The 12,366-nt window shown below is 45.4% G+C and overlaps 1 protein-coding gene across 13 annotated transcripts in view; it reads right to left on the reverse strand.

Annotated features, from left to right (window-relative positions):
* The window catches only part of CAMTA1 (calmodulin binding transcription activator 1), a 2,014,371-nt gene that overhangs the window by 56,666 nt on the left and 1,945,339 nt on the right, over positions 1–12,366 (reverse strand). For all 13 annotated transcript variants that reach the window (XM_073603612.1, XM_073603611.1, XM_073603609.1 and 10 more), the window contains 4 exons: positions 9,125–9,627; positions 4,993–5,180; positions 4,332–4,578; positions 647–718 (listed from right to left, as the gene is read on the reverse strand). In XM_073603612.1, coding sequence (XP_073459713.1) covers positions 647–718; positions 4,332–4,578; positions 4,993–5,180; positions 9,125–9,627 — 1,010 coding nt within the window. The remainder of the gene's footprint in view (positions 1–646; positions 719–4,331; positions 4,579–4,992; positions 5,181–9,124; positions 9,628–12,366) is intronic.

Consider the following 12,366-nt stretch of genomic DNA (forward strand, 5'->3'; position numbering starts at 1 on the left):
AAAGGAATAGTAGTGGTAAAAAAAGCACTTGTGGGTTTTATCAATCTTGATTTTTTTTGTACAATTCTCCTTTAAGGGGGTGTGGCAAGGGGTGTGTCCTATGCCTGCATGCTTTTGCTGATAGGTGTCACTCATTCCCATCTCAAAAAGTTGGGAGGCATGCACCCTGTATATAGTTATATACCACACTGACTCAAATAGGTTTCTCATTAGCACAACAGTTACATTGTGAGGCTTTAGCTGCTTTCTAGGTATGCTTAGAGCTCCGTCTGCTGGATGTAAATGGTAAATAAAATAAAATGGTAAATATCAAATATTCACATGCAGCATCTTTATTTACCTGGTTCAAAGTATACCACCTTATACACTTAGATTTCTTTAGTACTAAACAAGAACAAACTAATAATAACCATTATATATATACATTTTACTAAAAACTTCTACATTTCTAAACGAATTCTATATTTCTACCTATGGATGTTCCCCTTTAATTCCATTATCTTATTGGATTTTCTTGGATGGCCTTAGGCAATGAACCAGTCCTACTTTCCAGGTATATTTTAGGAAAAGCTTGTTTAGCACTAAATTTACATCGGGACCGGAAATTATATATATATTTTTTACTGCGCAGCAAATGCCAAATTACCTGTTTGTACTTTCTGTAGCAGCGTTGAATGACGGCGGCAGCCACGTCCTGTTGTTCTCTAAGTGGACGACCCTGGACGGAGGAGAAAAAAGGAGCAGAGTGAGTGCAGGTAGGGATTCTGCTGACAGAAAGGCAAGGGGACCTGCTGTTTCTATCCCTTTCACAAGCAGGGGGTGATGAGGAATTGGGTTTCTTTGAAATATAAAAAAATTGATACTTTTGGAAAGTGTTGGAAAAATAAATGTAAAAATCAAATCTACAGACTTTCGAATGCAAATTATTAATGTCTGGGAAAGTTCTTATCTATCCAAGTGATGGTATATCTGGCAGTAGTCGGTAACATTCAACTGGACTTGTTCTTTGATGTTGACTTTGTAGCTTGTCCAAGACACTTTTTCAGTTCTAATGAATTTTAGGAAAATACATTTCTATTCAAACACGTAGCACCAACACCTTGATCCATTTACAATGAAAAACGCCAATGTTATTGGCCAAAAATGGATGGGATGTGTTAGTATTGTGGAACCCTTCTGGACCAGTTACTCTGTGCTTCCACAATTTCTACATCTCCCATCCTATCCTTAGACCAGTGGTTCTCAACCACCGAGCCATGGCCTACGTCCGAGCTGCGGCATCCCTCCTTCAGCTGCAGATCCCCTAACCTGCTACAGTGCCTCCTAATTCCCATTGTGCTATCCAGCGGGTGACATCGCAACACTAAGGTATTTTTGAGGATCTAGACATCAGTGCCACACAAAAACAATTCTTATGAGTCCTTCTGTATTATGCTAGGAAAACGGGGCACTCCAGTGGATACATAGAGAACCAATTCATCTCTTTATATGGAAAAAATGAATCAACCATAATCTATCCGTGTATAAATTGACCTACAAGACCAGAGGGTGTTTAGGGAGATTTTATAAACTCTGGGGTACCTGACTGGACAATCAGGACACCAGTGATTCTCTTCTCTCATTAAACACTGACTCTACTTTTCAAATTAAGAGAGGAGGTGTGGATCGTGCTGGACTGACTCGATCAGTCACTGCTTTAGGTTATGTAGGGTGGGGGCAGATTGGAAGAGTTGGTTTCCAGAGATTCGTGCCCAGTTGGAGGAAAAATCGGGGTGAGCCTTGTTAGGGCCTTGGCTGCCACCTCGGGGTATGGCCTTGTGATCGACTTTGCTTGGAAAGAAGTGAAAGAAAAGGAGTGTCCGGGCATTTAAATGGCCCTTTGTCCCATTATATCATGATATATAAAATGGCTTCATACCATTTAAAAGATATGGAATTTTTTTTTTGCAGATTCATACTTACCAAAGTGGATAAAGCATGGGTCCGGCTCTAACACTAAGAACCGAGCGACCTAACACCGCTGATCGCTCGGTTCTCAGGGCTCCCTGAGCAGAGAGCTGGTGACTATCAGTCACCACTCTCTGCTCTGCCCCTCTTCGCTCACTGGAGTGCTGGGCTGTGGAGGGGACAGGAGCGGCTGGCTCAGACTCTCAGCGGCTCGCCTTGAGGCTGAGGCGGGTGCCAGTCCATGCATGTGGGTGGATCTCGAATTCATTATCACGATCTTGCCTGAGCCTTGATCAGCTCTGTGTTTTCAGCCGACAGCGGGCTTCACCCTGCTGTCTGCCGAAAACAGGTCATAGGAGTGCAGAACAAACTGCACTCCCATGATCCACAAGAGAAGTACAGCCAAACAAACTTTGGGGACCAACGCCAGTCAGCTTACGTAGGCTATGGACCCCCTGGTTCTTACATTCACGTACCTGGCCTGAAAGTTTCCTGACTCTAGGGGAGGGAGGACATTGGTGGGAGTATCTCCCTCTCCCGACCAGGCTCTTCCCTTTACTCCCTTTCTTTCTACCCCTTCTTCCCTTTTTTCTTTTCTTTACCCTCTTTCCCTTTTCTTTCTATGGCCAAGCTATTAGTTCCAATCAAGGCCGTCTTTAATATTGTTTGGACCCTGGGAAAAACTTTTCTTGGGGCCCTCCCATGCAGTTTCTCTTTCCACCTGCTCTGAGACATACAATAAATAGCTGCTGGACTCAAAACCAGTTTACTGAATCAGACCAGGCAGCGATTGCGATTGGTTGCCAGAGGTTACAGTGTATCATTACCACTCACTGACTGGTTGCTAGAGGTTACAGCACACATTATGGCTCACTGATTAGTTGCTAGAGGTTACAGCACATGATTTCTGCTTGTTGATTTGCTGCTAGAGATTACTGTGGATATGACCTCAGGGGTCATGCTATACATATCAATGCCGCCGGCCGCTATTTACATATTAATGCCACCGCTATTTACATATGAATGCCGATAATTTACATGTAAACACAGGGTCTGCAGGTGAGTCATCTGTACACAACAAAAGGGCAGAGCTGGGCAGCATTAGTAGCAGCACTTCACACTGAGATATTGGGACACAGCACGGGACTAAAACCTCAAGTAACAAGGGAATTTAAACCAGCATAGTTGGCAAGTATGAGGCAGTTCCTTTGGGCCCCACAACAATGACAGGGCCCTGGGCAGCTGCCCCTTTTGCCCTCCCTTAAAAACGGCCCTGGTTCCAATCGTGGCTGCCAGATGGGCTGTCAGCCTTCTGGATGCACCTATCCACCAATGAGGTTATGTACTCTTGATCTCTCCATTTGTGAACAACTCTTCCTTTAGCTTCTGGGCTTCCTCCCACCCTCTCCCTCTTGTTTCAAGACTTCAGCATAACACAGTTTTTATGGTTATGAACTGTTTTTGACTTTCTTGATGGCCTTCAAAATCCTGGTCACAGAGCTAAATCTTCCATCCCTGTTGAGGTCTTTAAAAACCATTGGGCTTCACATGCTTTCATTATGCTAAATTATGTTTTTGCAAATGGATGTTACTAATGATTGTAGTTAGGGCCATTGATAAGGTGGTACCACCGGTCCTCCTGTATGGGGCCCAGGCTAGCAGGGGGGCTCCAGACAGCTGAGTGAATCGGATGTGTGCTGGAAGGGTGGTTGGCACGGCGGGGGGGATGTTGGGGCAATTACTGGAACAAATGCCCTGTATGGCTCTCTCTGCAGAAGCTGAAAGCTGGCTTCTCCACCCGCTGACTTTCAGCTTCTGCAGAGAGAGTCTAACAGGGGATCGGTTCCACGATTGTCCCCCCGCTGCACCGATCACCCTTCCTGTGCACCATAAATTCCTCACTGCTGCCCAGACTCCCCTTTGTGCCCACCTTACCCCCCACCCCCCGCAGTCCAGCCGGCTTCCCTCCTCTCCTTCACACCGGCAGCTGCAGGCACACAATAGGGTCCTTCAGGATGGAGAGTGGAGGATAGGGTCTGGTAAATATGTCACATTTTCCAGCCCCTTCCTTTCCTGAATTAACACAATGAGTGATTAGTACACTCACTGTGTTCATTTATAACTGAAACTGCATTTATTTGGGGGGGGGGGGGGGGGGGGCTGTCAGGTTGGCTGTACGAGGCCCCGTGGTTTCTAATAGCAGCCCTGATTGTACTTACTGCACCTGTACATGCTCTCAGGCCCTTGGGCCCATGTATCCACACCCTTTCTTTTTTCAAATAAAGTATTTTGTGAAACAAAAAAATTAAACTTAGCCCACAGGACCAACATGAAAAGGCTCAAAGTCCAGAGCTATGGCATTCAAATATGCAGTTTTGGCGCACCTTGTACTTTCGGAACACGGTCTGAACAAGTTTAGCAGCTTCATAGAGTTCTCTCTGTTCGTGATCCGAGAGGGTCAGCTGGGCAAATTCATTCTCAACCTTCTCATTGGTGGATGCGCTCAGGAATTCCGACCAATCAGCAGCAGTGGGCAGACTGGGTTTCTCGAAGGTGGTTTCACTCACAGGGGAGCAGGCAGGGCTTAAGCTGGTGTTCGACGAAGGTGTCAGCGGCTCGCTGTAGAGCGACCTGTGTGGAAGAAATTCAATCTTTGTTAATATTTTGGTTAAAGTTTTGCTAAACCCCAAACTTTTTCGTTTCTTGGACAAAGTAGGGAATGGTTAGCCACCCTGTCAGGTTTGCTGTCTGAGTCCTCCTAGCATTTTTTCTGGTGCAAGGCATACACACAGTGCTGTGTAAGCTCCAGGCCCATTTCCAGCATCTGTGAGATCCAAAGGATGGAACTGGGACAATGTAGCCCCTGCATATGCAGTGAGATGGAGTTACCCACAGCAACAACTTGCAAATCAATAGTGAGCTTGCTTTTAGAATACAGGGTTCAGAGATAATCGGGGTGCTCCAACCCCACGGCAACAAATCACAAATTCACTTTCATTGGCACAAATTCAATAGTTCACTAAGGCAATTTGGTTAGTTACTCACCGTATCTGTGCAGCACTAGGTAAGTGATCAACATCAGCGAGGTAACTGGCCAGCCAGCTCATGGTAGTACTAAAAGCAGCAGTGTCTGCCCTCTCCACCAACGGAGACTCCATAGGTACAAAATTCTCCCGTTTGATGCGGTCAGGAGTCGCTTCGATGATCTGTTCTGCCAAATTCATCATGTTGACCTGGGTGAGAGAAAGACGAATTAGGACCAAGCATGGGCTGTGAGGAAAACAACTTTTTTTTTTGTGCAGCATTCAGGTGCCTCTAACTAGGAGGTGCACAGTTCTGAATTTTAGCTTTGGTCTTTGGCTCTTCCTTAGCCCTAAAACAGACAAAAAAAAACCCCAAAATGGCAGCCTAGGCCATTGGTTGTCAACTTACAAGGTCTGGGGGGGGGGCCTTATGACATCATCAAAGGACTGCACATAGTGTTCAGTATACTGAATGTAATGCTATATATGCAGTCTCCAAACTCTGTGGCCCTTCGCTGGCCTTTCATCTGGCCCTTGGGGGACTGTTCCTTTCACTGGCACCAACAATGGGGCATAATTCCTGCTACTGACACCAACAATGGGCTACTATTACTCCCACTGATACTAATGATGGGGAACTATTCCTTCCACTGATACCAGGGATGGGGCACTATTCCTTCCACTGACAATAATGATGGGGCACTGTTCTTTTCCTTCCGCTGATGCCAATAATGGGGAACTATTCCTTCCACTGATACCAATGATCAGGCACTATTCCTCCCAGTAACACCAATGATGGGGCACTATTCCTCCCACTGATATCAATGATGGGGCACTATTCCTCCCAGTATCACCAATGATGGGGCACTATTCCTCCCACTGATACCAATGATGGGGCACTATTCCTCCCACTAACACCAATGATGGGGCACTATTCCTCCCAGTAACACCAATGATGTTATACCCCATCATTGGTATTCCTTCCACTGACACCAATGATGGGGCGCTATTGCCCCCACTGATACCAATGTAGGGACATTATTCCTCCAATTGATACCAATGATGGGGCACTATTCCTTCCACTAACACCAATGATGGGCACTATTCCTCCTACTAACACCAATGATGGGGCACTATTCCTCCCAGTAACACCAGTGATGGGGCACTATTCCTCCCAGTAACACCAATGATGGAGCATTATTCCTCCCACGAAGACCAATGATGGGGCACTATTCCTCCCAGTAACAACAATGAGGTTATACCCTATCATTGGTATTCCTTCCACTGACACCAATGATGGGGCACTATTGCCCCCACTGATACCAATGTAGAGACATTATTCCTCCCATCGATACCAATGATGGGGCACTATTCCTCCCACTGACACCAATGATGGGGTACTATTCCTCCCAGTAACACTAATGATGGGGCACTGTTCCTTCTCCTATTGACCACAGGTGCTATGTAACTGACAACCAAGCCTGAGGCAATGTTTACCCTCACCGATTGTAGGTCCAAGACATTTTCTACACCCACTGGCCACAATCCAGCCCCCCTAAAGTCTGAAGGACAGTAAACTGGCTCTTTGTATTTAAAGTTTGGAGCCCCCTTGCTATAGAAGAATGTGAGAGACAGCAGACATAGGTGTACTTGGAACTCTTCTGCAGATGGATGTTGCGAGCTAATAGGCATAGGGGGCCTTAACTGCAGCCCCTTTACGTTAGTACGTTATCCAGGGGGCCCCACATAGTATTCAGTATTTGTAATGCTACAAAAGATTGTGAAGGACAGTGGCCAGGTGTATTGAGAAACCTGCTGCAGGAGACAGTCAGAGACTGGAAACATTGTAAATGAGACTGCTGCTATTGCATCCTCTTTACAGTACATGTGAATGTCCCCTTGCTGGAGTTCAAGGGCCACGTAGCAGGCATCAAAGGGTCACTCGCAGGTTGGACACCATGAGTGTAGGTAACTCCTGTATCCAAGTCTTTCTTGAGACCCACATACTGATGCTCATTCCTACCTCCCTCAATGTTAGCCATTCCAACTATGGTGTACCTTAAGGAAACACAAACAGGCAGCTAAAAAGTAGTACCCATCTGGAATTTTTGGAATCTCCAGCTTCTGTTTGATGTCTTTAATGAGAAGAATTTAAGGCCTGGAGTCAGGGCAGGTAAACAGCCTCATGATGTGAGTGGCAGCACCTAACCTACTGTATCTTGTTAGAGTTATGAAGTATCACTATGAATGGAGCTGGCATACCGAGCACATTCATCACTGCAGCTTGGCCGCTGTCTCAGGGGGGTTCCGGAGATAATGAACTCCGGCGATCAATCTCCAGATGCTTGAATGAGGCCGCTGCCAGTTACAGAGGAATTTACTGCAAGGGCTGATCAAGCCGTGACAACCGCGGGCTCGACCTCTGCTGGGCTCTACACGCCGAATGGCAACACCATAAGACCGAACGAGCCCAGAGATTTGATGTCACCAGCCAAATGTCAAAAGAAAGAGATAGGATTCTGGTCTAATTTATAAAAAGGCACAGTACTGCAATGAAAAACCATTTAAATAAAGCACCTGCTCTCTAAAGGAAACCTGGGTTGACAGAGTATAGAGAACCCTATTGCTGAACCTCTCCTCCTATAATGCTATTCTTTTGGTTTCCATGCTGATCCTTGGACAGCCAACTGTCAAGGAAAGCCAAGCAAAGAGTTTGAACTCCTGGTCTGCATATTTGTTCTGGATTGCTGGCTCAATGCATTAAAGCAACTGGATGAGAATGATAGACAGATAACTAGCATTTTCAAAGCATGAGTGTGGGTGGGTGCAGCGTGCCAACACTTAGAGTCCCAGTGCAGAGAAACAGAATTCTATTGTAATTGACGTTTGGCAATACAGACAAGGCCTGGCGGGAAAGCAACCATGCCAGGGAGAACTCAGCGTATAGAACAGTGATGTGTCAGTAGAAGTATGCCTCAGATGTGCCGACATCGTCTGCCTGGAGGGGTGGAATATGTTCTGGCCAGTCTGTATCTAAGTAAGGAGGCTTCCAGAAAGATGGCGTGTCCCTGTGCTTTCTCTACTCCTCTGGAACTTCTCCCTGATGCTAAGCACTTTCCCTGCAAGACTGTCGGGTAACTTGTCCCTAATCTAGCCACACCCAAAATGCATGCCCAAGTACTGTAGGGAGCCAAGGTCTTAAATAGACTCTGTTTGACCCAAGATGGCCACCAAATTGTAATTGAAGTTTAGCAATACCGAACAGGCCCGGGCGGGAAGGCAACCCTACCGGGAGAACTCAGAGCGTATAACAGCGATGTGTCAGTAGAAGTATGCCTCAGGTTTGCTGACAGCATCTGCCTTGAGGGGTGGAATGCAGCCTGGCCGGTCTGTACCCAAGTAAGGAGGCTTCCAGAAACATGGCATGTCCCTGCTCTTTCTCTACTCCTCCGAAACCTTTCCCTGATGCTAAGCACTTTCCCTGACAGATGGGTAAACTGTCCCTAATATAGCCACGTGCAAAATAAGTGCCAAACTAGGGAGCCAGGGTCTTAAATAAATTCTGCCTGACCCAAGATGGCCACCAAAGTCACGTGGGGTGCCAGCATCCAATCGGATGCTGCCTGTCTGTGACCGAGGAAACCATAGAGGAACTAGGTTCCTCTAAACTTCCTCCTCCACTTGCATTGCCCCTGCAGCTGAGCGCCACCTGCAGTGGAGAAAATAGACTGCACATGCATAAAAGGGATAAGAAGCAGCAGCCTCTCTCAGGACAGGTTTCCAATCATTTGTAAACTAGACCAACACTTTAAAAGAAAATAAACCTTGTCATCAGTACATATAATTTCGAAGAGCATACCACTAGGATTTAAGGAACAATTTTGGATGTTTTTTGTAACCCTTTTAAGTCCACAGGTAACTGAAACCTGGATCAAATTTAGCAGTATCAGATTACATCGATCAATCTGAGCAATTTGTGTACCTTAATGATTTTTATGTATATTTTTTAAGAACATATAAATTAAAAACATAAAATGTGCAAGAAAAAAAATATATTTTAAATTTATTTGTTTTTAATACTGTAATTGTATCTGAAAATTAGGGTATTAAACAGGGACACACTGCCATATGCCATAAACAGTATATAGTTTTACCTGGAGGTCATCTATATGTTGCAGGCATTCTTCGTTCTCCATGTTCTCCCGGTAGGCGAGGAGGTCAGGGTCTACCATTTCTCGCTCTGACATCATCAAAACGTTCATCTGCTCACTCCGACGCATCCTATGGCCCACAGAATCCTTCCCGAGCCCTGCGACCTTTGCACTTCCTGTTACCTGCGCTGCGGAAACCCCCAGGTACAGGTCTTTGGGGTTCCACTTGGGAGCTCTGTAGACAGATGCATCTGTGGTGCGCTGCGGCAGTTCCCTGGCGAAGTGGCGCATTTCCTCGCTGTGGACGGTTTCTGACAGAGGCTGCTTGGTTCCGGAGCTCTGCTTTCTGGAGGTTGGCTGCTCCAGGCTCAGAGCTGTCGCAATCACCTTCTCCTGTCGGGCCTGAAAATACTCAGGGTTTAGTTTGTGTTTTTTAGCAGCAGGGTAATCTTTTGGGTTCTCACTACTGTAGTAATTGGAAGGCTCAGACCTTGGTCTTCTTAATTCTGTAAGATATGATATAGCAATAAAAACACGTGATATTGATAACAAAGGGAACAATGTGGTCAATGTTCAAGGCACACACACAGAGAGGTGCAGAATTTACAAAGTATCCCGAACGTTTAGCAGTTTCTTGCCCACCGTGACTCTCCTCGCCTTTATTTACCACCTCTATAGTCATATTATATTCTGTATAAAATGAACCTTAAAATATAATTAAACCCAATAAAAAAATGTAGTATATTGCAGCATACTGGTATTTAGATGCATTTGTTTTCTTTTTTTAGGCTAAGAACATTTTCAACAAGTGCAGAAAATACCTCTTCACCTTGATAGAGATGCAAACACTACCTGTCCCTGGGTCCAAAGTAGTTTGACTGGACTCTATCTGAATTTGCAAAATGTGTTTATTGATTGTGGAATTTTGAACTATGGTCTATCTATCTACACTATATTACTAAAAGTATTGGGACGCCTGCCTTTACACACACATGAACTTTAATGGCATCCCAGTCTTAGTCCGTAGGGTTCAATATTGAGTTGGCCCACCCTTTGCAGCTATAACAGCTTCAACTCTTTTGGGCGTCCACAAGGTTTAGGAGTGTGTCTATGGGAATGTTTGACCATTCTTCCAGAAGCGCATTTGTGAGGTCAGGCAAGACCTTGGATGAGAAGGCCTGGCTTGCAGTCTCCACTTTAATTCATCCCAAAGGTGTTCTATTGGGTTGAGGTAAGGACTCTGTGCAGGCCAGTCCTAGTTCCACCACCCCAAACTGGCTCATCCATGTCTTTATGGACTTTGCTTTGTGTACTGGTGCGCAGTCATGTTTGAACAGGAAGGGGCCATCCCCAAACTGTTCCCCCAAAGTTGGGAGCATGAAATTGTCCAAAATATCTTGGTATGCTGATACTTAAGAGTTCCCTTCACTGGAACTAAGGGACCAACCCCAACCCCTGAAAAACAACCCCACACCATAATCCCCCCTCCACCAAATGATTTGGACCAGTGAAAAAAGCAAGGTCCATAAAGACATGGATGAGCAAGTTTGGGGGTGGAGGAACTTCCTGACCTCAACCTGATAGAACACCTTTGGGATTAGAGCGGAGACTGCAAACCAGGCCTTCTCGTCCAACATCAGTGCCTGGCCTGACGAATGCACTTCTGGAAGAATGGTCAAACATTCCCATAGACACACTCCTAAACCTTGTGGACGGCCTTCCCAGAAGAGTTGAAGCTGTTATAGCTGCAAAGGGTGGGCCAACTCAATACTAAAAGGCAGGCAAGCGTCCCAATATTTTTGGTAATATAGTGTATCTATCGAGTTATCACAAGAGGGTCATATGAGGACACATCAATTACACAGTTATTCTGTAGACTGGAATACACAGACTAGTGAAGTGCGATGCGGCAATTAAAGTTGGAAGATAAGCAGTTTTTTTCAAGGTAATAGCTTTATAATTCTTCATTTACATTTTCCTATCACCCATACAAATAATCTAGCTAACCACTAGAAGATATGGGAAGTGTTCTACTGAGCACATTAGAGAAACCTTCAATTTTTTTGTAGCTACTGCAGAGAAAAACATCTCTACATTCCCTGCTTTGGGTAACCCTTGTACCAGTAGTTCCTTGAAGATGGCCTAAATTTTAAAGTGAGGTCCATCTTGGTGAGGTGCACTAGCCCATCAGCTTGTAAAAAGCAGGTTCTAATGGCGCGTACACACAAGTGGACTTTCTGGCAGACTTGGTCCGGCGGACCGGACTCCGGCGGACGATTCGATCATGTGTGGGCTCCAGCAGACTTTTTTTTCCCAAAAGTCCGACGGACCTAGAAATAAAACATGTTTCAAATCTTTCCAACGGACTCGAGTCCGGTCGAAAAATCAGCTCGTCTGAATGCTAGTCCGATGGACTAAAACCCACACTAGGGCAGCTATTGGCTACTGGCTATCAACTTCCTTATTTTAGTCCGGTCATACGTCATCACGTACGAATCCGTCGGACTTTGGTGTGATTGTGTGTAGGCAAGTCTGTTCATTAGGAAAGTCCGTCGGAAGTCTGCTGAAAGTCCGTCGGATAGACCGTCGGACCAGTCCGGTCGAAAAGTCCGCTTGTGTGTACGCGGCATAAGAGTTCCAATTCTGTGTGATCTAATCTGCAGCAACTCTGCAGTTGTTGTCAAGGTTGGCCAAGTCTTCATCCTGAAGACTTTTCTGGTCTCGTTCATCACAGCTTCAGGCTAGGCAATCCCGAACTGGAGGAATGCCACTTGTTACAGCTTACTGGTAAGTTTATGATGACTTTCGAACTCCTACCTTCCCTCCCTAATGACTTCTTTTAGGATTCAAGTTGGCCTAACTTTACAGAGTTGCCGTAGATCTGGTCTGGTTAAAAACCAAAAGGCTCCTTGAGAAAGGAGGAGGAAAAATGAAAAGGTGGTTTTCCAAGAATTCTACTCGCTGTTTAAAGAAGTTCAAGCCTATACATATACACATTTTTAGAGTCACTTCAATCTTGGATCCATCCTTAGCTATAGTTCAGATTTTCCCCACATCACCTCCTCCGCTTTGAGATGCTACAGCTCACAGAATCTGTAATATAATTTAGGTTATTTTGGTCCCTAACAGCTGTTCTAATTCCCTGAAAGCAGCATTGTTGCAGGAGGAAATATCGTCATCCAAACCTGCCAAGGTTAAGTTATCTACCCATCCAAACAAGAGAAGGTAAACTCAATCACTTATAA

Source organism: Aquarana catesbeiana, linkage group LG10, assembly GCF_042186555.1.
Source record: "Aquarana catesbeiana isolate 2022-GZ linkage group LG10, ASM4218655v1, whole genome shotgun sequence".
Classification (NCBI taxonomy): domain Eukaryota; kingdom Metazoa; phylum Chordata; class Amphibia; order Anura; family Ranidae; genus Aquarana; species Aquarana catesbeiana.